The sequence below is a fragment of the Cetorhinus maximus genome, chromosome 4, assembly GCF_964194155.1.
Source record: "Cetorhinus maximus chromosome 4, sCetMax3.hap1.1, whole genome shotgun sequence".
Taxonomy (NCBI): domain Eukaryota; kingdom Metazoa; phylum Chordata; class Chondrichthyes; order Lamniformes; family Cetorhinidae; genus Cetorhinus; species Cetorhinus maximus.
In genome coordinates this window covers 131,946,403-131,971,013 of record NC_135882.1, presented here as the reverse complement: position 1 = coordinate 131,971,013, position 24,611 = coordinate 131,946,403, and the positions used below count along the sequence as shown (strand labels likewise).

The 24,611-nt window shown below is 43.4% G+C and overlaps 1 protein-coding gene across 3 annotated transcripts in view; it reads left to right on the top strand.

The window, feature by feature from the left end:
- Nucleotides 1–24,611, top strand: part of LOC144679895 (SWI/SNF complex subunit SMARCC1-like) — a 213,040-nt gene that overhangs the window by 57,078 nt on the left and 131,351 nt on the right. For all 3 annotated transcript variants that reach the window (XM_078540826.1, XM_078540827.1, XM_078540825.1), the window contains exons 13-16: nucleotides 1,652–1,689; nucleotides 4,903–5,030; nucleotides 11,482–11,553; nucleotides 21,725–21,838. In XM_078540826.1, the coding sequence (XP_078396952.1) occupies nucleotides 1,652–1,689; nucleotides 4,903–5,030; nucleotides 11,482–11,553; nucleotides 21,725–21,838 (352 nt within the window). The remainder of the gene's footprint in view (nucleotides 1–1,651; nucleotides 1,690–4,902; nucleotides 5,031–11,481; nucleotides 11,554–21,724; nucleotides 21,839–24,611) is intronic.

Below are 24,611 nucleotides of genomic sequence, written 5' to 3'. Positions count from 1 at the left end.
TGATGGCCACCTTTGTGTGTGGCTGCATCAAGCGGTGCGTAGACCCTCAGTACGCAAACACCAAGTGTCACTGCGTGCTGAGGTTCTACCTGTCCCCGGTGTTGCGAAGGATGGGTCTGGCCACGCTGCCGCGGAACGCTCCAAGTAGTTGGACCGTGCCGTACTACCTGTCCCTCGTGGAAAAATTTATGCAGAGAAACACCTTTGACCACAAGTCTATCAGGCAGTGGTCGGCACGTAACGTCTTAGAGGCCCTGAGAGTAAAGGAGAAGGTGGATCCTGTGGGATGGTACCCCGAGTAGACTGTCAAAGTCATCATCGCCAGAACTTTCCAACAAGCACCAAGACGTAGCTTGGCTGGTGGTGAGAAAGGCCCTCTCCTTCAGATCCTTCCTACACGCCAGGAGTCTCACCCCCTCCGCACGTTGCCCTCGAGGTGGCTGTGGTGGGGAAGAGACCGTTGTTCACCTCCTTGTAGATTGTGCCTTTGCAAAGAAGGTCTGGAGAGAGATGCAGTGGTTTCTGTCGAGGTTCATCCCGAGCAGTTCTGTGACACAGGGCTCTGTGCTCTAAGGGCTGTTCCCAGGGACACACACCGAGACAAACATCAACTGCTGCTGGAGGATCATCAACTCGGTGAAAGAAGCTCTTTGGTCTGCCCGAAACTTGTTGGTCTTCCAGCGCAAAGAGTTGTCCCCGACCGAGTGTTGCAGACTGGCACTTTCCAAAGTCCAGGACTACGTGCTGAGGGACGCACTAAAGCCTGGGGCAGCTGCCGCAAAGGCGCAATGGGGAAGGGTCGCTGTCTAAGACCTTTCTGCCACAGTGCACCGAGGGACGGGGAACTGTTTAAATCCCCTCGGGCTGTACAGCTCAAAATGAATGTCTGCAAATGATTGTAATATTGTTTGTACTGATGCACCTGGTAATACATGTTGTTAAAGTTGACCCTGATTGTACCTTTGTAATGGTGTTTTTGAAATGGTTTGGAATGTGGTTGAAGATATTTTATGAATAAAGTATATTTTTGCAAAATAAAAGATAAATAATTGACCCTGATTGAGTCCTCAAAAATTCTATGGTGTATTTTACATGGATTTTAGTGAGGCTTTTTGGCAAGGTCCTTCATGGCAGACTGGTCAGAAAAGTAAAAACTCCTTGAATCCAAGAGAAATTGGCAATTTGGATCCCAAATTGACTCTGGCAGGAAGGAAAGGGTACTGAGTATTTACGACTATAAAGTTTTTTCCCGTAGTGTTCTGCAATGATTGCCACACTTGCAGTGCAAACTCTGAAAGACCAGGGCTGTGGTTGTGACAGAGTCAATGGTTATAAACCTTGACCATTTATCTAAGGTGCACTTCACTCATCCTGATCATGGCAATGCAGTTTGTTTGCCACTGTTAATATAAGTGCAGCCTGTGACCTGATGAAATCAGAGGGATGTAGAGGTAAGTTATTTTATGGCCATCTGTTGCAAACAGTAAGGATGAAACCTTTTGGTGTGGCAATGCAGTGATCAAATTGATTTTAATGATGCCATGACAAAGCATGTGATTACAGTATCTGTTTCAGACATCTGTTTCACTTTTTTGAGGACTCGATTGCACCTGTGAAAGCTAATACACATCCTGAATTAATCTTGTTGCAGATGAGCAAGAGGATGAGCCATTGTCTGCAGGAGGGAAGGTAATTTACATAAAATGCTGATTTTGCTTACCCACTAGCTGTCTGGAAATGGTAACTATGACAGCTAATCTATTGTTAGGTTCCAGAGCTTCTGTTTCTATGGTGTTGTTGTTGCCTGCTATTGGGGAGAGACAGTTATCAATTCATGGATGTTGAGGGAAAGTGAATTGTTCAGATATATTTGGAGATATTCACTTCCTTTTCTGCCTCCATGGCTTTGCACAGTTTGGGCAGCAAATCATGCCACATGCTGTATGTGTAAAGCATAGGTAGGAATTTGTGCAAGTTCTTGGCCCTACAGCAGTGTTGGGCAACCAAGGCTCGTGAGTGACCCTTCATCTCAGTTAGCCGCAAGATTGAAATCGGGCATGTGCACTAACCATGACCCTATGAATAAGAGTAACATTGAACACATGCTGAATATTTCATAACGAGTTATAGAAAATGCTTAAAAAATCATGTGAAGCGAACTGTCATCAACTTTAAGTGGGGGTGGTGGTGGCATAGGGGTATTATCACTGGACAAGTATTTCAAAGACCCAGCGTAATGCTCTGGGTTCAAATCCCACCACAGCAGATGGTGAAATTTGAATTCAATAAAGATCTGGAATTAAGTCTGATGACCACAAAACCATATCCGATTGTCGCAAGAACCCATCTGGTTCACTAATGTTGAAATCTGCCACCCTTACCTGAGCTGGGTAAACCACAGAAATGTGGCTGACTTTTAAATGCCCTCTGAACAAGGGCAATTAGGGATGGGTAATAAATGCTAGCCGAGGCAGCGACACCCACATCCCATGAATGATTTTAAAAAAAAAACTTTAAATGGTTAAAATGAAAGGAAATAAAGAACTCGGCTAACTTAAATCATGCTCAATGCGACTTCTGATTGAATCCGTCCTCCTCAAGCTTTTTTAGATTAGGACTCAGGGATTTGCAGAAGCTTTGCAACTTCTCATTGAAGTTTCCAGCTATTTGTCTACTGCACTGCTTGCATTTGATGCATGTGAAAAAGTCTGCTCTCATGCAACACTTTGGATGCAGAGGGAGTGCATGGCTGTCACAGTCAATGTTGTGTGCAATCAGCGCACACCTCAATTCACGTGCCTTTGCTTTACGTCACTTTAGTAATACCAGTCAGGAAAAAAATCCTACACTGATGGAAACCAGCAGAATCTGACAACCCTGCGTGCAAGCTACGGTCAACAAATTGTCACACAGGTGTGCCGAAGGTTGCCCACCACTGCTCTTACAGGCCGTGAATGCAGAGCATAATATTCACATCTATCATTAATACATTTTGGTGAGAACCATACCATGTTGGTGGCTGTTTTCTTGTAATGTGGGAATTATGGCATTTGTGACCTTGTCCCTGTTTGGTTTTATTTATCTTCGGGGTGACACACCCAGGTTGACTTTGATCACCATGATGCAGTTAAAAATAATTTTGATCCCATCAACATGTAAAATTCACTCCAATATCCCTGGCTGACTTTTTCCCAGCTTCACTTTCAACCCCTACACCAAAAATCAAAGCGAGCTGGATTACTTTTGCCTTCTGCTTAGTTAACCAGATGACTCTCATCAATAAACTCCAGGGCTCTGCTCCACTGCACTTGGGCCTGATCTGAAAAATGCACAGCAGGCTAGATGCGTTGAGAATTTCCTGCCTGGCTTTACCCTGCTTGCAAACAACTTTGCCTGCAGTTGCTTGCTCGTTTTGATTTTTTGCCTCCAGCAACCGCGGGCCCAGAAATAGGGCAACTAAAGGAGGAGCAAGCCAAAAGAAACTTGGGGACATTAAGCTCCCAGAATGCTTGTGCTTATAATGGAAGTTCATGGTCCATAAACACCCGTGAAACGATTTTGCAGTTTTTTGTCATGTCCATTGAGGGAAAAAATTTGAATAGAAAAACTCGTACCCTTTAAAGAATGTTACGGGACCTTCAATATTCACTGAATTGGACTTTTTCCGACAACTCAGACTGCAAGTTGTTCCCTTGATGTGCTCAGGTCCAGCACGGGGTCTTGAACTTGTAACCATCTGACCCAGAAGCACCAAATGCTGTTGATGGATCAGCTTCAGTTGAGGCTAGAAACTGAAAAGCAGTGATGACCCATAGAATGTCTCCTTTTTGAAAAGTGTGATGGTTGCAAGATTGTCGGTGTGGTATTCGAGGTAATGAACAAACTTGTCTTCAGGCCTTTGTATTGTTTCCTTTTGGTAGTATTGCATAAATTGTGAACAGATAGGAACTACTAGGAGCTGGCATCCTATTTTAGCCCCATCTCTTAAATTTTCTTCTCTTGTGCCTGAGGCAGACATGACCCACAGTGCCAGGACCTCCACCACTGATCGGACAAGGAGGCAGGCCCTGAATCCACCCCAGCCAGAACAAAGATTGAATCCTGTGCTGTTGGCATTGAGCTGATTTGCACTGGCCATCCAGCCAACCGATCCTTCCAAGGAGTCCAAATTGCTTGCCAACATGTATGTTGAAGCCCCTAGAGTTCCAATTTTCTTTACATCACATGGCTGACCAGTATTCTCTTCCGCTCTTATTGCCTGCCATTGGTGTACCTTAGAAGGATTTATTTGGGCTGCGTTGTGAATGCAGATTGCTTGGCCATCAAGCCCTGGAGCAGGACTTGATCTTCTGGCTTGAATGCAGGGATGCTACCACTGTGTCACAGACCTCCATAGCCCAGTTTTGCACTCACATGAAGTGTTGACGCTACACTGCTCCCTGCCGTCTGTGCTGCTGTTTCCCTGAAAGACAGAACAAGTGAGTAGCTGCTGGCTCTGAAAGTGCTGCTTTTGATCACCATGACAGGAGGTGCCTATGGCAAAGCCCTTTGACTTTTGCTTCCCAATTCTAGTGGCTTGGTTGTGTTGTGGAAACACACATGTCCATACCAAGCTCTGCAAATGCCTCAACTAGGTGTAATTGCTTACTATTCTGTAAAGCTTCTAATGCAAAGCAGGTCCATGTCTGAATTGTAATTGTTTTTGTGATTTAAAATATTTGATTTTCCTGTGCAAAGTGTTGAGTGGAAAAGCTGTCAGTTTGGCTGATTAAAATACATCACCTTCTAGATCCAAGGCCAGTCTGAGCATGTGTTTTCAATAGTAATGCATCAGCTGTTATACATGTCATTGATTTAAGCTGTTTGAACTGAGAGCCAAGTGACCTGTGAATTATTCACTAGGAAGATGACGACAGTGCCAATGCTAAAGGTGATCACATCCGGCCTGTGGACCAAGCAGAGGATAATGTCACTGAACAGACGCATCACATCATCATCCCCAGCTACTCAGCGTGGTTTGATTACAACAGGTCAGAGTGAAGGGTTTTGATTTCTCCTGTGAGCCTTTCTTGTGCGAATTAAAGAATCTGCAACTACTGTTTCCACCCCACCCTACCAGAAAAAACATAAATAATGAGTGGCTCCTTGGTGTATCTCAGTAATGTTTCAGTTGTGGTATGAGCAAGCAGACTGGGCAAGGCCCCTCCTGTGAAACCAACATGGCCTTTCTTCTGTTGGCTTTGCGAGCTTGCTATGGAAAAGTGAGGTGTGCCTAATTTGTTGGTTCTCATCAAATTTTGATCCCTCCATTCGAAGGCTAAATTTTGTCATGTGGTTTCAGGGGGCCTCTTACCTAGCTGGTCATTTTTTGAGTGAACACCAGTGCACTGACTTGTCTCTCTCAACATTTAATTTTCTATCAAGATAGCAATCAGAAATGAAGATTTCCCTAGCCAGGGGTGCTGAGACCAAATGTGAAACGCAACTGTTCATTGGTTTATGATGGAATAACTCAGCACCGATGCTGAATTAAACCCTGGACGACTCTGCATAGTCGGTGAAGGTTGCATGTGATAGTCGGTGAAGGTTGCATGTGATAGTCGGTGAAGGTTGCATGTGATAGTCGGTGAAGGTTGCATGTGATAGTTGGTGAAGGTTGGTTTTTTGTGGATAGATGAGATAATCCATTGAGGCTTCAGTGCTACCAGCTATGAAATGTTAGGCTGCAACTGATTTCCTTTGACCTCCCTGCACAGCAAACTTCCAAACTGCATGTTCTGGTGAAGCCAGAAACTTTCCTTTACGGCAGGGGATCTTCCTCCCCAAGTATATAAAGTTGAGCAACATTTCCAGAGGTGTAGGAGCAAGTTATGTCACTAAAGGGGGAAAGAGTGATAGGGAGGGATTTTAAGGAAGAGAATAAGGTAAGTGGAAAGTAGCTTAAATTGTTCAATTTCAATTTTGAAATACAGTTTGTGTCTTGGGGTTACAATGATTAATGAATTGTAATAATATGGGGCTGGTTGAGAGAAGCTGTGAACCCTCAAAGTGAGGGTGCTGGAGATCCATCAGTGGGAATGTTGTGTGCCATTATTTCTCAACCTTCACCGATTGTCACATGCAACCTTCACCAACTTTGCAGAGCCAAAGGTCCAGGGTTTAATTCAGCATACCATTCTTGCAGAATGGCATGAGACCGGCATCCCAATGTTGATGTCTGCTGTTGACACTCAGGCTGCCATTCTGCATCAGGCATTTGGCAGAACCAGATACGACCAATTCATTGCCCCAAAGATAAATTTTCAAAAAATTTGGATCTCCATGACTGCAGGAAAAGCCAAGTCAGTAAATTTGTATAGGCTGGCGATGACATTGTTGAGCACCATTGTATTAGTGTTGAGCACCTAGAATGAATAGCGTAGGGCCTTGGGTTGGATACTGGTCATAAGAATGCAACATCGGTAGAGATAGCAACAGTGCTGGCTGGGGCAGGAAGAGTTGCCTTCCAGACATCAAAAACGACTTTAAATTTGAAGTTCCATATTTGTTTTGGCTGCTGTGATGTGGTTTTGTTTCAGGAAGATTCTGCATCATGAGCTGTCAACTGCTTGTGCAAGTTGATCAGTAAATTGTGATTTCTCCTTGTGGCTGCAGTGTTGTCCCTTGTGTCTGTGCCAATGAGCAAATAGAAAACCCTTGGTTGTATGCTTAGCTGAATAGAGCCTTTAACATAATAAAACAGCCCCCGGTACTTAATGGGAATGTTAGGAAGCAAGATTAGACATTGAGCCATGCAAGGTGTTTTTCGGGCAGATGCTAAAGAGCTTGGTCAAAAATGTATTTTTAAGGAGCCTCATGGAGGAAAGAGATAGACAGGTTTAAGGTGGAAATTATTGAGATTGGGGCCTAGGGAGCTGAAGGCAGGGCTAGCAATGGTGGAGCAACTAAATTGGGGATGCTCAAGAGACTAGAATTAGATGAGCGCAGATATTTCAGAGGGTTGTGGGCAGGAGGATATTACTGAGCTTAGGAAGGTGTTCGGCCTTGGAGAGTTGTGAAAGCATAGATGAAAGTTTTACAATTGAGACATTTTTTGACCGCTAACTATTGTAGGTCAGACGCCAGAGAGCACGGGAGTGTTTGAGGGAGCTGAATTAACATCCTCAGATGGTTGCTGGCTTAAAACTGTTGGTTCGGAGAACCTATGAGCTTGGCAATGTTAGAGAGGTGAAATAGTATCTCTCGGGGTGCACACAGGTTACTGGTTGGTAGGAGTTAGTTCGTTGTGTACCTGTAGTTCGACATTTCAAATGTAATCCTTATACTGTGTTCAACCAAGTCTTTTATACTTGCGATGTGTTTATGCAGAATAGGCAGAGGAATAAGCAAAACAATACCATGTTCTCCTGGATTACAATGTAGACTTACTTGATCCACTGATCCTGACTGCAAAAGTCAAGGCAAGTTCAAGATGTTTATAGAGTTGCAGCCATGTATACTGTGCTTGCTGGTTGATTATGGTGCAACAAGTGTTACAGTGAACGAGATCCCCCAGAAATGAGTGTTCCAAAACAAACACAAGATGTCAACATGCTGACCTTTCCGACGACTGTTCCATTTCTTCTCTCAAGACCGCCTTGGCTACCTCATTTCACATTTGACAACAAAAAGAAGTCATAAGGCACAAGAGTCTAATCCTGCAACACTCATCCTGCTAAATATTAGAAGCTAAATATTACAATTGGTTCAATTGTACCAAGAATCTCAGAATTTTAACTGCACAGAGGGAGGCCATTCAGGCCATTGTGTCTGCACCGGCTCTCCAAACGAGCATTCTGACCTAGTGCCATTGCTCTGCCTTTTTCCCCATACCCTGCACATTATTTCTATTCAAATAATCAGCTGATGCCCTCTTGAATGCCTCGATTGAACCTGCCTTCATGCATTCCAGACCTGAACCACTCGTCGTGTGATAAGGTTTTTTTCTCACATCGCATTTGCTTATTTTGCAAATCACTTTAAATCTGTGCCCTCTAGTTCTTAGCCCTTTTATGAGTGGGAACAGCTTCCTATCTACTCTGTTCAGCCCCTGACACCCACAAACCTGAAGCATTCTGCGAGTTAACAACTTGACCGTTACGTTATTTCTAGCTTCTGTGCAAACCTGCGAACTAACTAAAAAAAATAAAATAAAAGCTTCAATCATATGAGATGGAATCAAACCCTAATCCTACACAGCTATTCAAGAGGAATATCCAGGAGCTATATTGTGTCCATAGTGCCTGATTGCCCTTAAAGTGCACCATAACAAGGACCTGCAAAGAGGTCCTTGGTTGCTCTACCAGGAAACATCGTGATTGGTTTGAAGAAAAGTACCAAGAGGTACAGGACCTAATCAAGCGTAAGTGCAAAGTGCTCTCAGATGGACAATTTCACCACACCGAGAAAAGCAGGAATCTAACCAGCAGCTGAAGGCAACGGCACAGCATAAAACTCAAAACACAAAGAAGAAATTGTGGGTTGAAAGAGCACAGAAGATCCAACAACTACTGACACGAACAACAGGAATGGTTTCTTCAGTGCTGTATCGGTGATCTATGGCCCAAGTACTCAAGGGCCCACCCCACTGAGAGCCAAGCTTATGAAGGGGAGCTCTTGGCCAGGGAGGCAGTCATTGCTTGTTGGGAAGAACATTTTGAACTCAACCGGGACTCTGTCTTCGATTTGAACTCCGTTCCTCAAAACCTCACCTGGCTCAGTCTTGGTGTTACCTTGGTCCAGAGCAAAGTTGAAAAGGCCATTGATAGCTGAAAAATATCCTCTGAAGCAAACGGAATCCCTGTTGAAAATCTAAAACATGGCTGAACAACCTCATAATCCCTCATCTGGGAAGAGGAGTGCATGTTAGAAGATCTTGGGATGCTGTAACTGTGACTCAATTCAAACAGGGAGACAAGTACGATTGCAGTAATTGCAGAGGGAATCTCTGCTACAGGGAAGATCATTGGATGGATCCTCCTCATTCACCACCTGCCCGTGTTGCAGTTTGGTTTTCTCCCATCGAGAGGCACCACAGACATGACCCTCAATGCGTGGCAAATCCATGAAAAATGCAAGGAACATCAAGCACTTTATATGGCCTTTTTTGACCTCATCAGGTGGAGCCTTTGACTATCAGCTGTGAAGGCTTATGGAGTATCCTGCTCAAATTTGGCTGTCCTCAGAAATTTGTTACTATCCTCCGCCGACTCCCACAAGGAGGTGTAAGCTGACTTTCAGTGGAATCACCACAAACACTACCTCAGTGAAGACTTGGGTCAAACAAAGTTGTCACCTCACCAATTCTGTCCTCCATTTTCTCACTCCAATATGACATGGCACCTCCCCTCGAGCAAATTACCCACAGGTGTCGAAATTACTTCTAGAACTGAGATCACTGTAACCACAGTCAGAGCTTCAATATGCTGGTGCACTTAAGTTTGTGCTCACTAAGAAACTGAGCTCAGATCATTGTTGACTCAGCATATGAGAAAATGGGCCTTTTCATAAAAGCCCCAGACAACTCGGGTCCTTTTCCAACCAGCCCCCACAGCACAACAGCTACACCTGTCAATTAGGATCAACTGGGAGATCCTGGAAAATGTAGAATATTGTCTGCATTTTGGGAACCTCTCCATGATGAAGGCTACCATAGACGTGGAAACTCATCATCGCCTCCAATGTACCAAATCAGCCATCAGCTGACTGAGGAAAAGAGTACTTGAAGACCAGAATCTCCAACCCAAGATTAAGGTCAAGGTTTACTGGGAAGCAGTGATTCCTGCACTCCTAGATGATTTGCAGACTCAGACAGCTGACAGCTAGCACCTCCAAAGTACTGGAAAAGCACCATCAGTCTCCAAATCTGGTGGCCAGAAAAGCAACACAATAGCAACGTGCTCTCATGATCTAACAAGTCCAGTATCAAAGCACTAAATGACTTAAAAACCAGCTCTGCTGGGTGGGACGTGTCCATTTATATGTCTGACACTGGACCCCTGAAGCAACTGCTCTGCTCTGAGCTCAGCCATGGCAGGAGACTCCCCAGGAGGACAGTGGAAAGGCTTTGGGGATATCCTCAAAGCATCCCTGAAGAGATGCAACATCCCTGCTGACTCATAGGAATCCTGAGCTTGTGACCAACCTTAATTGACAAGTTTTATTCAAAGGCAGTGAACACATTGAGAGACTTTGGGAGTACACAAAGGCACAGTTGAGATGAGGGAGTGCACAAACCTCCAAACGTCTCATCTGCCTGACTAATTCAAGCACCACCTGTTCTGCATGTAGCAGAGCCTACAGATTGCATATTGGACTTTCCAGCCACTTTGGAACCCATCGATTCGGAGTGGAAGGAAGTACCCCTAGATCCCGAGAGGTTGCTAAGAATACTGTAGATAATTTTACAGTCCCAAGCTTCAATGATTATCATCGTGTGAACAGGTCCCTCATGATGTCAGACTCACCAGTGTGCACCAGCTACTTTCCTTGGATGACGACATCGATACCCAGTGGTATAACAGATTTGTGAGAAAACTATGTTTATGAAATGCATTTTCTAATTAGAGTTCTTTGCAATGTTGCTTATTTCAGATGAAGCTTCTTTGATACTTATTGCAGTGTTAATTTGGGAGGAAATGCTATTTTTGTTTTCATCCAATGTTGCTGCAGGCAGGTGGATTGTTTCCAAAGTTGATAATGTACCCAAGCTTCATCTGAGTCTTGTACAGCATGCATTAAGTTTTTCTCCTGGTCCAAGAATTTGCTCCCTTTGCCCACCACCAACCTGTGACATTTTAGGTACCCCCTCAGTTTATTTTGACTGTTCTGTGACCCCCCCCCACAAAAGTAAGTGTGGATTCCTCTGGATCCCTCCGTCTGCTTCACACCAGATTGTAATATGATTGAATGCTGGGCAGTTCAACACTCATTTTTCCTAATCGCTCTTATTCTTGACCACTACTTCACACCTAGGCTGGAAGTGGAAATTTGTTGTGTGGGTTCATGCTGTTGAGGTGCACACCTGTATCTCCTGAGTCCAAAGTTGTTTTGATAAAGAATATGTTGGCTCACAGGATTTCATGATTTTTTTTTTTGTTTTAAAATTTACAATGAGATATTCTAAAACCTCAGTCATGGTTTGATGTGGTGGAGGGAATTCTATTATAGCGTGTGGGGCTTGTGGAGGACTGTGAACATGTTTTTGACACCTCACCGAAAGATTCAAATGAAAAGGGCGAAATGTGGCTTTTTTCAAAAAGTAAGAATATTGTCTTTATTTTTCTCCCAAGAACTTGAGACTTAACCTTTTATTCCTCAGTGTTTCATCTTGTTTTCTAGGATTTTAGGATAGAGTGCGGAGTTCTTCACTTCTGTTTTCTCAAGTTTAGAAATAGAATTTAATTGATTGAAAGAGTTAATTGCATTTCCCTGTCTTTGTAGCATACATGAGATTGAACGTCGTGCCTTGCCAGAATTCTTCAATGGGAAAAATAAGTCCAAAAGCCCAGAAATGTAAGTGTGCCTGATCTATGTTAATATTCACACATAAATAAGCCTCAAATGTGTTTTATAAGTTTTGATAGTCATTTTGAGTTTGGAAATCAGTATTTCAAAGTTTCTCACCTTACTTTTAACTGGGTAGAATTTTGTTCGCTGCCATGAGCTTCATCTCATGGGTTCAGTTAGATAAAGCTACTGGGTATTAGGTTACATGAACCTGTGTGCTGACCCTTGTTAACGTTTGTTGAATGGCTATTTTTTCAGTTCCACTGAATTGAATTCTGATTCATTGCAGTTTTGAACTTTCATTTTTGAGGCTTTTCCATTCTATAAGGGTTCCTTTTTTTGTTCATGCCCATTATCTTCTCTGGGAAGTACTCTTGTTGATGAGCTGGGGTTGGAATCCTGCTTGCACTGATGATGTTCCTCACAAATGGTTAAAGGTATACAGCAACAGCCTTGTGCTGGGGTACTTAGCTCTACATACAGGTGCACACGCAGAGACATCATTTGTGTGCGCATGTGTGTATTTGGGTGTTTTGTATACTCCAGGTTTCATTTAGTGACAGAATTTTGCCAAAGGCTGTGATGCTAGTAACAGTGCCAGACCAATGTATTGCTCTCAGTCCACTGCTCCTCCAGCACTGTGACATTTGAATGGCAACTTTACTTCCTTACCCCTCATTCCAAAGCTCATCATGCTGACTGCATCATTCTGACCCCCTTCTTTCATAAGGATTGTAGATTTTTTTTTAAGGGGAGCCTTCAGTTAAATCATTTTTTAACTTGAATTCTTTTATACATTTGGTAGATCCTTTGCAGTGACAGTCACACTATGTGGATTTGCCTTTCTAGGTATAACATTTCATCTCCGGTTATCTTGTAGTATATCGCAACAGAAAGGTTCACACCTTGAAGTGGATTTTGTAGTGTGATGAAACAAATTAGATTACTGTAACGTAAATGATAATAGACAATTTCATTTACTCAACTGGAGTTCTGATTTAGTTTTGCTTTGACTTAAAATTAACATTTACCCAGTGTTGGATAAAGCATTTCCAATATTACTCAACTGTCGAATGAAGAGGTCGCACTTGCAGTTTTGCTAGTTGAAAAAGACGCAGAATATGGGTGGACTGATCAGGAAAACAGAACCAAAGGATTGTACAAGAAGACAAGAAATGGGAGCAGGAGTAGACCATATTGCCTGTTCAGCTTGCTCCACCATTCAATATGATCATGGCTGATTTCAACTCGACTTTTATGCCCTCTCCCCATATCCCTTGATTCCCTGAGGGAACAACAAACTATCAATCCCAGCCTTAAATGTATTCACCGTTGGAGCATACACAACCGTCATGAGTAGAGAATTCCAAAGATTCACAATCCTTTGACTGAAGTAAATTCTCCTCATCTTTGTTCTGAATAATTGGCTCCTTATCCTGAGACTGCCCCTGTGTTCTAGATCCCCACACCAGTGGAAACCATCTATCCTATCAAGCCCCTGCAGAATGTTGTATGTTTCAATGAGATGACCTCTCATTCTTTGAAACGCCAAAGAATATAGGCCCAATTTACTCAGCCTCTCATCAGAGGACAACCCTCTCATTCCAGGGACCAATTTAGTGAACCTTCGCTGCACTGCCTCCAGTGCAAGTTTTCTTAAATGTGGAGACCAAAATTGCATACTTTTTGCTTCCTACTCATTAGTCAATCCTCTGTCCATGCTAATATATTACCCCCATGCCCATGAACCCTTATCTTTGCCTTGTAACCTTTTATGTGGCATGTTGTCCAATGCCTTTTGGACATCCAGGTAAATAACATTCACCCTGTGTTCTGAAGAAGAGTCATATTGGGCTTGAAACATGAATTCTGTTTCTTTCTCCACAGATGCTGCCTGACCTGAGTTTTTTCAGCATTTTCTGTATTTTTTTTTACCACACCTAACCTGCTGGTTGCATCCTCAAAAAAAAATTTTTACTAAATTTTTCAAACAGGACTTCCCTTCTGTAAAACCAAGTTGACTTGATCTAGTCATACTACACTTTTCTAAGTGCATTGTTAAGACTCCCTTAAAAATAGATTGCAGCATTTTGTCAACAGCTGATGTTAGGCAAGCTGGCTGTAGTTCCCTGTGTTATTGTTCCCTCCTTTCTCGAAAAGCTGTGTTACATTTGGCAACTACCAATCTGATGGGACTGTCCTCGAACCTAAGGACCATGGCAGATGGGTTAAATGCTGCTAAGTCTTTGTTTTTTTCTCCACAGTTTTTAATGGGACTGCTCCTTACAAACACGAACAGGAAAATAGCTAACTTACTGCAGCCACTGTTAGGTCTTGACATCTTTTTAGAAAATAATGTGTGTGTATATATCTATATCTAGTATCATTCTCTCTGTTGTGGGTCACTGGTGTATCTGGGAGCAGGTTATGGCAACATCCCGTTGTGTATTTAGAATGATTCTGGCATTTACATTCTGACTTAAACCATTTTGGGTTGACTTGTATATTTATTCATTTTTCCACATCTACTAGAAAGTTTGAAAATTCATTGAAGGATTATGTTGTGGGAATTTCAACTGTATGTCACTGTATCGAGGTCCCTGCATTGAGCTAAAATGATTTAAATAAATACAACATAGTTGGTCTTGCCAGTCATTAGCTCCACATGGTATCAGTGTATGATTTCTTGATAAAGTTGTGCTGACTGCATCCTGGTTCTTAATTTTCTTTAAAGTGAGTGTCCATGCTTAAAGTAAACCATGAGCCCTGCTTTTTTCCTTTCATGGGGGTCTGGGTGTCACTGGCTAGGTCAGAATTTTTATTGCCCATTCCTAATTTTGCTTCAGAAGTTGGTGGTGGGCTGCTGCCATGAACTGCTGCAGTCCATGTGGTGTAGGTACAGCCACAGTGCTGTTAGGAAGGGAGTTCAGGATTTTGCCCTGGTGACGATGAAGGTATGGCAATGTATTTCCAAGTCAGGATAGTGAGTGGCTTGGAGGGGAACTTGCAGGTGGTGGTGTTCCCATGCATCTGCTGCCCTTGTCTTTCTTGGTGGTAGAGGTTGCAGGTAGGCAAGGTGCTGTCAAAGAAGCCTTGGTGAATTCCTGCAGTGCATCTTGTAGATGGTACACGTTGCTGCCACTATGCGTGGGCGGTTGAGGAAGTGGATATTGAAGATGGTGGATGGGCTGCCGATCAAATGGGCTGTTTTGTCCTGGATGGTGTCGAGCTTCTTGAGTGCTGTTGGAACTGCACTCATCCAGGCAAGTGGAGAGTATTCTATCATCATCATGCCTTATAAATGGTTAATGGACTTTAGGGAGTCAGGTGGTGAGTTACTCACTGCAGAATTCCCAGCCTCTGATCTGTTCTTTTAGCCACAGTACTTATATGGCTAGTCCAGTTTAGTTTCTGGTCAATGGAAAATCCTAGGAATTTGATAGTGGGGGATTCAGCAGAGGTAATGCCATTGAATGTCAGGGATAGGTGTTTGGATTCTCTCATGTTGGGGAAGGCCATTGCCTGGCACGTTTGTGGCTCAAATATTACTTGCTGCTTATCAGCCCAAGCCTGAATGTTGTCGAGGTATTGCTGCATATGGGCATGGCAGCTGCAGATGGTTGGGCGCAGGACACCGCCCTCAGGAACTCTTGCAATGATGTCCTGGGACTGAGATGATTGACCTCCAACAACCACAACCTTCTTCCTTTGTGCACGGTCTGACTCCAACCAGTGGAGAAATTTCCTCGATTCCCGTTGACTCTAGTTTTGCAAGGACTCGTTGATACTACACTTGCTGAAATGTTGCTTTGATGTCAAGGGCAGTTACTCTCACCTCTGGCATTCAGCCCTTTTGCCAATATTTGAACCAAGGCTGTAATGACGTCAGGAGCTGAGTGGCCCTGTCAGAACACAAACTGGGTGTCGGTGAGCAGGTTATTGCGAAGCAAGTGCCATTTGGCAGCACTGTCAATGATCCTTTCCGTCATTTGGCTGATGATGGAGAGTAGATTGATAGGGTGGCAATTGATCAGGTTGGATTAGTCCTGCTTTTTGTGTACAGGACTTACTTGGGCAATTTTCCACATAGCCAGGTAGAAGCCAGTGTTGCTGTACTGGAATAGCTTGGCTAGGGGTGTGGCAAGTTCTGGAGCGCAAGTCTTCAGTACTATTGTTGGAATATTGTCAGGTCCCATAGCCTTTGCACTATCCAGTGCCTTCAGCCATTAATTCATACCCCATGGAGTGAATCGAATTGGCTGAAGACTGGCATCAGTGATGCTGGGGCCTTTGGAGGAGGCTGAGATGGATCATCCACTCGGCACTTCTGGCTGAAGATTGTAGCAAATGCTCATTCAGCCTTATCTTTTGCACTGCTGTGCTAGGCTCCTCCATCATTGAGGACGGGGATATTTGTGGAGCCACCTCCTCCAGTGAGTTGTTTAATTATCCACCACCATCCACGACTGGATGTGACAGGACTGCAGAGCTTAAATCTGATCCATTGGTTGTGGGATTGCTTAGCTCTGTCTATCACTGGCTGCTTATGCTGTTTGGCATGCAAGCAGTCCTGAGTTATAGCTGCACCAGGTTGAACACCTCATTTTTAGGTATGCCTGGTGCTGCTCCTAGCGTGCCCTCCTGCACTCTTCATTGAACCAGGGTTCAGCCACTGGCTTAATGGTAATGGTGGAGTGGGGGCTATGCTGTGTCATGTGGTTAAGTACATAAGAAATAGGAGCAGGAGTAGGCTATCCGGCCCCTCAAGCCTGCCCTGCCATTCAATAAGACCATGACTGATCTGCCCCAGGCTTCAACTCATCTTTCAAGCCAGCTCCTCATAACCCTCAACTCCCCAATATTTCAAAAATCTATCCACCTCTTTAAATACTTTCAGTAACCTAGCCTCCACATTTCTCTGGGATAGAGAATTCCAGGCATTCACCACTCTGAGAGTACATTCCTTTGCATGTCCATTTTAAATGAGTGCCCTCTTATTCTGTAACTATGCCCCCTAGTTCGAGATATCTCTGCTAGTGGAAATCTCTTCTTAACCCTGTCAAGCCCCCTCAGAATCTTGCACATTTCAAAAAGATCACCCTTCATTCTTCTAAATTCTAATGAATAAAGGCCTAACCCATTTAGCTGGTCTTTATACGTCAACCCCTTCAGCCCAGGAATCAGCCTAGTGAATCTCTCTTGAACTGCCTCCAATGTCAGTATATCCTTTCTTAAATACAGGGACCAAACTACATTGTACTCCCAGGTGTGGCCTCACCAACACCCTGTTGTAACAAGACTTCCCTATCTCTAAACTCCAACCACCTAGCAACACAGACCAAAATTCCATATGCTGCCTTAATTACTTGCTGCACCTGCATGCTAAAGTTTTGTTTCCTGCACAAGAACACCCAGACCCCTCTGTGCTGTACTTTTTTTGAGTCTCTCTCCATTGAAATAATAGTCTGCTTTTTGATTTTTCCTGCCAGGAAGTGCATGACCTCATACTTTCCTACATTAAACACCATTTACCTAGTTTTAGTCCACTCACTCAACCTATCTATATCCTTTTGCACATTCCTTATGTCCTCATCACAACATGCCCTCCCACCTATTTTTGTATTGTCAGCAAATTTGGACACATGACACTCTGCCCCCTCCTCCAAGTCATTAATATAAATAGTAAATAATTGAGGTCCTTGTGGCACTCCACTAGTTACATCTTTCCAACCTGAAAAAGACTCATTAATCCCGACCCTCTGTCTTCTGTGTGTTAACCAATCCTCAATCCATGCTAATACGCTACTCCCAATATTGTGAACTCCTACCTTGTGCAATAACCTTTTATGTGGCACCTTGTTGAATGCCTTCTGGAAACTCAAATACACTATACTTGCTGGTTCCCGTTTATCAACTCTGCTTGTTATATTCTCAAAGAACTCTAGCAAATTTGTCAAATATGATTTCCCTTTCACAAAACCATGTTGACTCTGCTTGATTGCATTAAGCTTTTCTAAATGTCCTGCTATTTCTTCCTTAATAATGGACTTGAGCATTTTCCGAACAGCAGATGTTAGGCTGACTGGCCTATAGTTTCCTGCTTTTTGTCTCCCTTCTTGAACAGGGGCCTCACATTAGCGGTTTTTCAATCCACTGAGTTCTGGAATATTTCGACTAATGCCTCCACTATCTCTGCAGCCACTTCCTTTAAAACCCTTGGATGCAGGCCATCATGTCTTGGCGACTTGTCTGCCTTTAGTCCCATTAGTTTGTCAAATACTTTGACCCTTGTGATAAAGACTGTTACAAGATTTTTCCTCCCATTAGCTCCTTGCTTATATGATATTTTTAGGATGTTTATAGTGTCCTTCACTGAGAACTGATGTAAAATATTGGTTTAAATTATCTGTCATTTCCTTGTTCCCCATTATCAATTCTTCAGTTGCATCTTCCAAGGGTCCCATGCTCAATTTAGCCACTCTTTTTTTTATATACTCGGTAAAGCTCTTGCTGTTTGATTTTTATATTTCTTGCCAATTTACTTTCATAATCAGTTTTCTCCCTCTTAATTAGCTTTTTAGTCATCCGCTGCTGGTTCAAAAAAAAAATCAATTTCCCAATTCTCTGGCCTACCAGTAGTTTTAGTTGCTTTGTTTGCCTTAGTTTTTTATTGGGTGCTGTCCTTGACCACCTTCGCATCGAGTCCTTTTTGACCGGGATAAATTTTTGCTGAGCGTTATGTAATATCTGCTTAAATGCCTGCCACTGCTCATTCACTGACCTTCCCCCTTAGTCAATTTTCCCAGCCTGCTTTAGACAACTCTTTCTTCACATTGCCCTTATTTAAGTTGAGGGCAGTGGTTTGAGACCTGAGTTGCTCACCCTCGAACTGAATTTGAAATTCTACCATGTTGTGATTGCAACCCCAGAGAGGATCCTGAACTACGATATGTCTTATTAATTCCACCTCATTACACGTTACTAGATCTAAAAGAGCTTGTTCCCGGGTAGGTTCTGTAATGTATTGCTCTCAGAAATGACCCCTGATGCACTCTACAAATTTGCCTTTCTTTGTTACCCCTGCCAATCTGCCCAGTCAATATGCAGATTAAAATCATGCATGACAATTGTAGCGCCCTTCTTACACAACTGCATTATTTCCCAATTTATACTTTGTCTTACAGTGAGGCAACTCTTCGGGGTCTTTTTGATGACTCCCACCCGTGACTTCTTCCCCTTCGGTTCCGTGTTTCCGCCTAAACTGATTCCACATCACGATCTATTGCACTACATCACTACTCACTAGTGCACTGTTGCTTTCCTTTATTAACAAAGCTACCCACCTCCTTTTCCTTCTTGTCTATTTTTCCGAAATGTCGAATACACTTGAACGTTGTGTTCCCAATCTTGGTCACCCTGCAACCACGCCTCTGTAATAGCTATCAAGTCATATACATTTATTTCTATTTGTGCCGTCAACTCATCTATTTTGTTACAAATGCTGCGTGCATTCAGATTAAGAGCCTTAAGCTTTTACTTTTGACCATTATTGCTCATTCTGGTTCTGATTTCTGCTTATATTTTCTGCCCCTTCCTGTCACACGTTGATTATCGTTCGCCTCTTCACTACCCTGCACCTCTGCTCCCTCGTTTTTTCTTGATTTTTAAAAATCTTTCCTTCAATTGAAACCCCCCCCAAATATTTTAAAGTCCTATCTATAACCCAAGTTAAGCGATTCGCCAGGACACTGGTCCCAACATGATTCAAATGAAGCCCATCCCAATGGAACACTTCTCTCCTTCCCCAGTACTGGTGCCAGTACCCAATGAATCGGAACCCATTTCTCCCACACCTTGAGCCACGCATTTACCTCTCTAATCTTATTTACCCTACGCCAATTTGCACGTGCACAGGTAGTAATCTGGAGATTATTACCATTGTGGTTCTGCTTTTTAATTTAGCCCCGAGCTGCTCTTAGTCCCTCAGCAGAACCTCTTTCCTAGTCCTACCCATACCGTTGGTACCTACGTGGACTACTACATCCTTTCCCTCCCATCCAAGTTTCTCTCCAGTCCAGATGAGATGTCCTTAACCTTGGCATGAGGCAGGCAACATAGCTTTCAGGGCTCTGTCTTTGCTGCAGAGAACAGTATCTATCCCTCTAACTATGCTGTCCCCAATTACAAGTACACTTCTCTTTTCTCCCTGCACTTGAATAGCCCTCTGCGCCACAGTGCTGTGCTCAGTACGCTCATCCTCCATGCAGCCTGTGCCCTTGTCCATACCGGGAGAACCTCGTACCTATTGGACAAGGGCACTGGCTGAGGCTCTTCCAAAGCTAAATTCTGGCTCCCCATACTGCCTCACTTGCAGTCACACCCTCCTGTCCTTGACCACAGTCCAAATTTGATGTAATTAATCTAAGGGGTGTGACTGTCTCCTGACAGTGTCCAGGTAACTCTCTCCCTCCCTGATGTGTCCACAGCTTGGACTCCAGCTCATCAACTCTGAGCCGAAGTTCCTCAAGCAGCCAACATTTGCTGCAGATTTCGTCACTATGGATCGCACTGGTGTCCACCAGTTTCCCACATAACTGCAGCTGCAACACATTGCCTGCCCAGCCATTTCTATTCTGTTTATCTAATTAATTAATTTGGAGGTTAAATACTTTAAAAATTAGTTTCTTAACTGTACTCTTCAGCTGTAATAACATCTCCTGATTTAAACCACTTGACCAATCAAAAGAGACATGGAAGAGATACCTACCGATCACCTACATGTTTTTCTTTGACGTCATACTTCGTCTCTGATAGAAACAGGTGGCCCTCTCATGCATTCCTCTAGGTGCTGCTGACTGCCTGTCCCAGGGTGGTCCTCTTGTGCACTCCTCAGATTGTATTTGAGTACAGTTCTGCTGCTGTTATTGGCCTACAGTGCCTCATGGATGCCCAGTCTTGAGTTGCTAGATCTGTTTGAAATTTGTCACATTTAGCACAGTGTTCGTCCACACAACATGATGGAGGGTATCCTCAATGTGAAGGTGGGACTTTGTTTCAACTGCGACGGTGCAGTGGCCACTCCTACCTTTGCTTACTTTGTGATTTTGTAGTGGTTTGATACAACTGAGTGGCTTGCGAGGCAATGTTTTTATTTATTTGTTCATCAGAGTGCTTTTAAGAGTCAACCACATTGCGGTGGGTCTGGAGTCCCATGTAGACCAGACCAGACAAGGATGACATATTTCCTTCCCTAAAAGGATGTGAGTGAACCATATGGGTTTTTACAACAATCGACAATGTTTTCATGGTCATAATTAGACTTTTAATTCTAGATTTTTTTAAAATTCAAATTCCACCATCTGCCGTGGCAGGATTTGAACCTGGGTCCCTGGAACATTACCCTGCATCTCTGGATTACTAGTCTAGCAACGTTACCACTACGCCATCACCTCCCCCGAAGATACTGGGCCACTTTCGATGATGGACATTGAACTCCTTCACCCAGAGTTGTTATGTACGCTAGCCACTCTTGGTGGTTCTTCTAAGTGGTGTCTGACATGGAGGAGCATTGAATCATCAGCTGGGTGGGGCAGGAGGTGGTAACCAGCAGGAGGCTTTTTTTGACCATGTTTGACCTGTTGCCATCAGACTTCATTAAAGTCATGCCTGTCAGGCTATTGGTTGACTCATCTGTAGGACAACCCTTTCAATTTTGATAGAAGCCCCAGATGTTGGTAAGGAGGACTTTGCAGCGTCAACAGGGCTGGGTTTGCAATTGTTGTTTCCAGTGCCTAGGTCGATGCAGTGTAATCTACAGTCCAGTTTTTTGCTGTTTTGTAGACTTTGTAGCATAAAATTGTGTCACTTCTAAATCAAGAACATGAACGAATATCAAGGCTATAACTAATTCTGGTTCAAAGGACTTGTTTAAATGCTCTTGGGGAATGAGCAAAAGCTATAGTGTCATGACAGGCAGTGTTTGCTTTTTTTCTGTACTTGGGAAATGGTTCATTAAATAGGTTCTGTTCACAGCCATTGAGCATCTAATGTGGTACGATAATATTGACTCGAGAACCAATTCAGAACCCACCTTGTGATTTTTGTTTATATCTCTGATCTCAGGACCTGTCACTTCAGGAAAAAGTTAATTTTTTTTCCCGTGTTTATATACCAACAGATATTTGGCATACCGAAACTTTATGATTGACACCTATCGGCTAAATCCTCAGGAATATCTAACTAGTACATCTTGTCGCAGAAATTTAACTGGTGACGTTTGTGCGGTCATGAGGTAAGGACAATGTATTTTGTGGAGGAGAGCAGAAGTTGCCTCATGTGAAAACTTCCAATAATGAGCAATTGAAGGTGATATCGACTTGAATGTTTGAGCGCTGCCCTTGCTCAGCCTGATGGAGACTCTGACTGTGTTCAACCATTGTGTAGTTTGTCTTAGATTGCTTTAAGATTGTGCGTTTAAGTTCCGCACCAGATTGGCGCTTTCGTGTGGTATAATGAAGGGTTAACTATATTGCCAGCAGGTGCTGTCCTTTGGATGAATCATTAACATCACTTCACCTGTTCAGGTGGATGTTAATTCCACAATAGGAAGCAGGTTTTTCTTCATCTGAACCAATCCAATCTAAGATGTGCTTGCAGAAGTTGAATTGAGGAGCAGGTGGCTTATTTGGCCATTCAATTCAATCCAATTAAACCATAGCTGGTCTGTATGTCAAACTCCATAAACTCACCTGTGTTCCATATCTCTGTCTGTTGGAAAGGGAAGGTATTTTATATTCACTCACTCAACATTTTAATCACAACATTTTAGAGCATGTATGATTAGTACCAAAGATGTGTAAACCTTGGTATACAATGAGGGCATTTAGTTATTCCACTGTTGTGGGGGGGGGGCGGTAGAAAAGAAACTTGTTTCTGCTGTCAGATGATTTAAATTAGTGGTGCTGTAGTCAGATCCTTGTTGAAGGGACATCATTCTGCCCCTCCCCTTCTGTTTCCTCTTTCCCCTTCCCATGGTTGTGTGACAGCAATATTTGAGTCTTGAGGTTAAATTTGTTTCTGGGGGAATGATGATGGGGGGCAGACATGTAGGTGGGTGATGAATATAATACACATCAATAGATAATCCAACTGCAAAAAGACTTGGGCAGCTTGTCAGTGTTCCAGGACAAAATAGTCGGTTTAGTTGGTGCCGAGCAAATACCCTCAGTAACCATCCACTTCTCTGCCAGAACAATATGGCTGAACTATGGAATGGGTAGAGTTTAGACTGCAGCAACCTGCCCAAATTTGTGCAATATCAGTTAGTCATGTTGATAGCCATTATGGCACACAAGCAGGCCATTCCATGCCAGCCTTCTGTTGTGCAATCCAGTCCGTCCCATTCCTCCTCGTCCTGCGAGTTTATTTCCCTCGTACCCATCCAGTTTACTTTTGAAATCTTTGTCTTTTTTTCACCCCCACCTTGGTCATTACCACTCACTGCGTTTTTTGAAAAAAGGTTTCTTCCTCAGAATTCCTCCTGTATCTTGCCCAAACATTAAATCTGTGTCAGCTAGTCCTTATAAGATCAGCAAATGCGAGCAGCTTTGCTTTGTTCCCCTTGTCTAAACCTGTTATAATCTTCCCTCAACCTTGTTTGCTCCAAGGAGAATAACCCCAGCTTCTCCAACCTAGCCTTGTGGCTAAAATTCCTCTGGAACCATTCTGGTAAATCTCCTGTGCGTCCTCTGGAGGACCTTCATATTCTTCCCAAAATGTGGTGAGCAGAACTGGACATAATACTCTGAGACAGAACCCAAGCTTGATAAAGGTTCAGCATGGCTTTCTTGTTTTTGCATGCAACATCTGTTGAACCAGCTCAAGGACCCATATGCTTTCCACATTACTGTCTTGATATATCTTGTCCCCTTCAAAGATATGTGCATTAACACCTGGCCCTGATGTCTCTGCACATGACTGTGCCATTAAGTCTATTTTGCCTCCCCCTATCCTTTCTGTTAGAATGCATCACTTCACACTTGTTTGTGAGATTCCATCTGTCAATTCCGCTAGTTGTTCTGTTGCAGTTTGTTAATGTCATCCTCACTATTTACCACACCTCAACATTTGGTATCTGCAAACTTTGAAATTTTACTTGGGTATTCTAATATCCAAGTCATTTATGTTTGGTTTTTGGCATCTGACCTTCTCTGGAGACAATGAATTGTGCTTAGGGTGTATGTCACTTTGGCATTGAATGTCTGTTGTGGCTGTTGAGGCCGATTCATGAGTAGCAGTCCCTTCTCCAGCAGGCACAGATGAATAGTGTTGGCCTGAGGTTGACTTGATTTTCTTTTCTTTTATCCTTCTGGTGGGCTCTTTTCTGCCATCTGGCCATTTCTTTTGTCCTCTGGTTTTTCTGCACCCTTTCTGACTGTTTGTTTCCAGGCACTCTGGTCAGCAGCGAGGACTTCCCATGCATCGACTCCGATCCCGGTCAACTTTGTCTTGCATTCTTGCATTGCAGGTGTGGGTGACTTGTTTTGTGCTGCTAGCAAGCTCGCCTTGGAGCATGTCTTTGGGGATGCAGCCACCGTCCATTCGGCTCACAGGATCCTGCAGTGGAGTCACAGCTGACTCGAAGTCAAACATGCTAGGGATCCCTGCATACTGTTGTATTTTCCTGATCTGCAAGGAGATGCCCAATATTCGCCTGAAGCTGTTCAGTGTTTTTCTTGACTTGCATAAGTTGCCCATGCCTTGCTATTGTAAAGGAGACTGCTAAGAACATACAGCTTTCAGTTTTTGTTGAGTTTGCTATTGGTCCACACTCGACTTCTCGACTTTGACATGACAGCTTGCGGCCTTGCTGAAAGCAGCACCAAGATTGCCATCAAGAGACAGGTTGCTGGTAATGGTTGATGCAAGGAATGTGAACCTATGAACGACCTCCAGAGTGCAGCTATTGATGTTGATGGAAGATAGAGACTCTGTCCTAACCCATAACTTTGGTCTTCCTGATGCTGATTGTCATTCGACACTCCTTGCCAGGCTCGGGAAAGCTA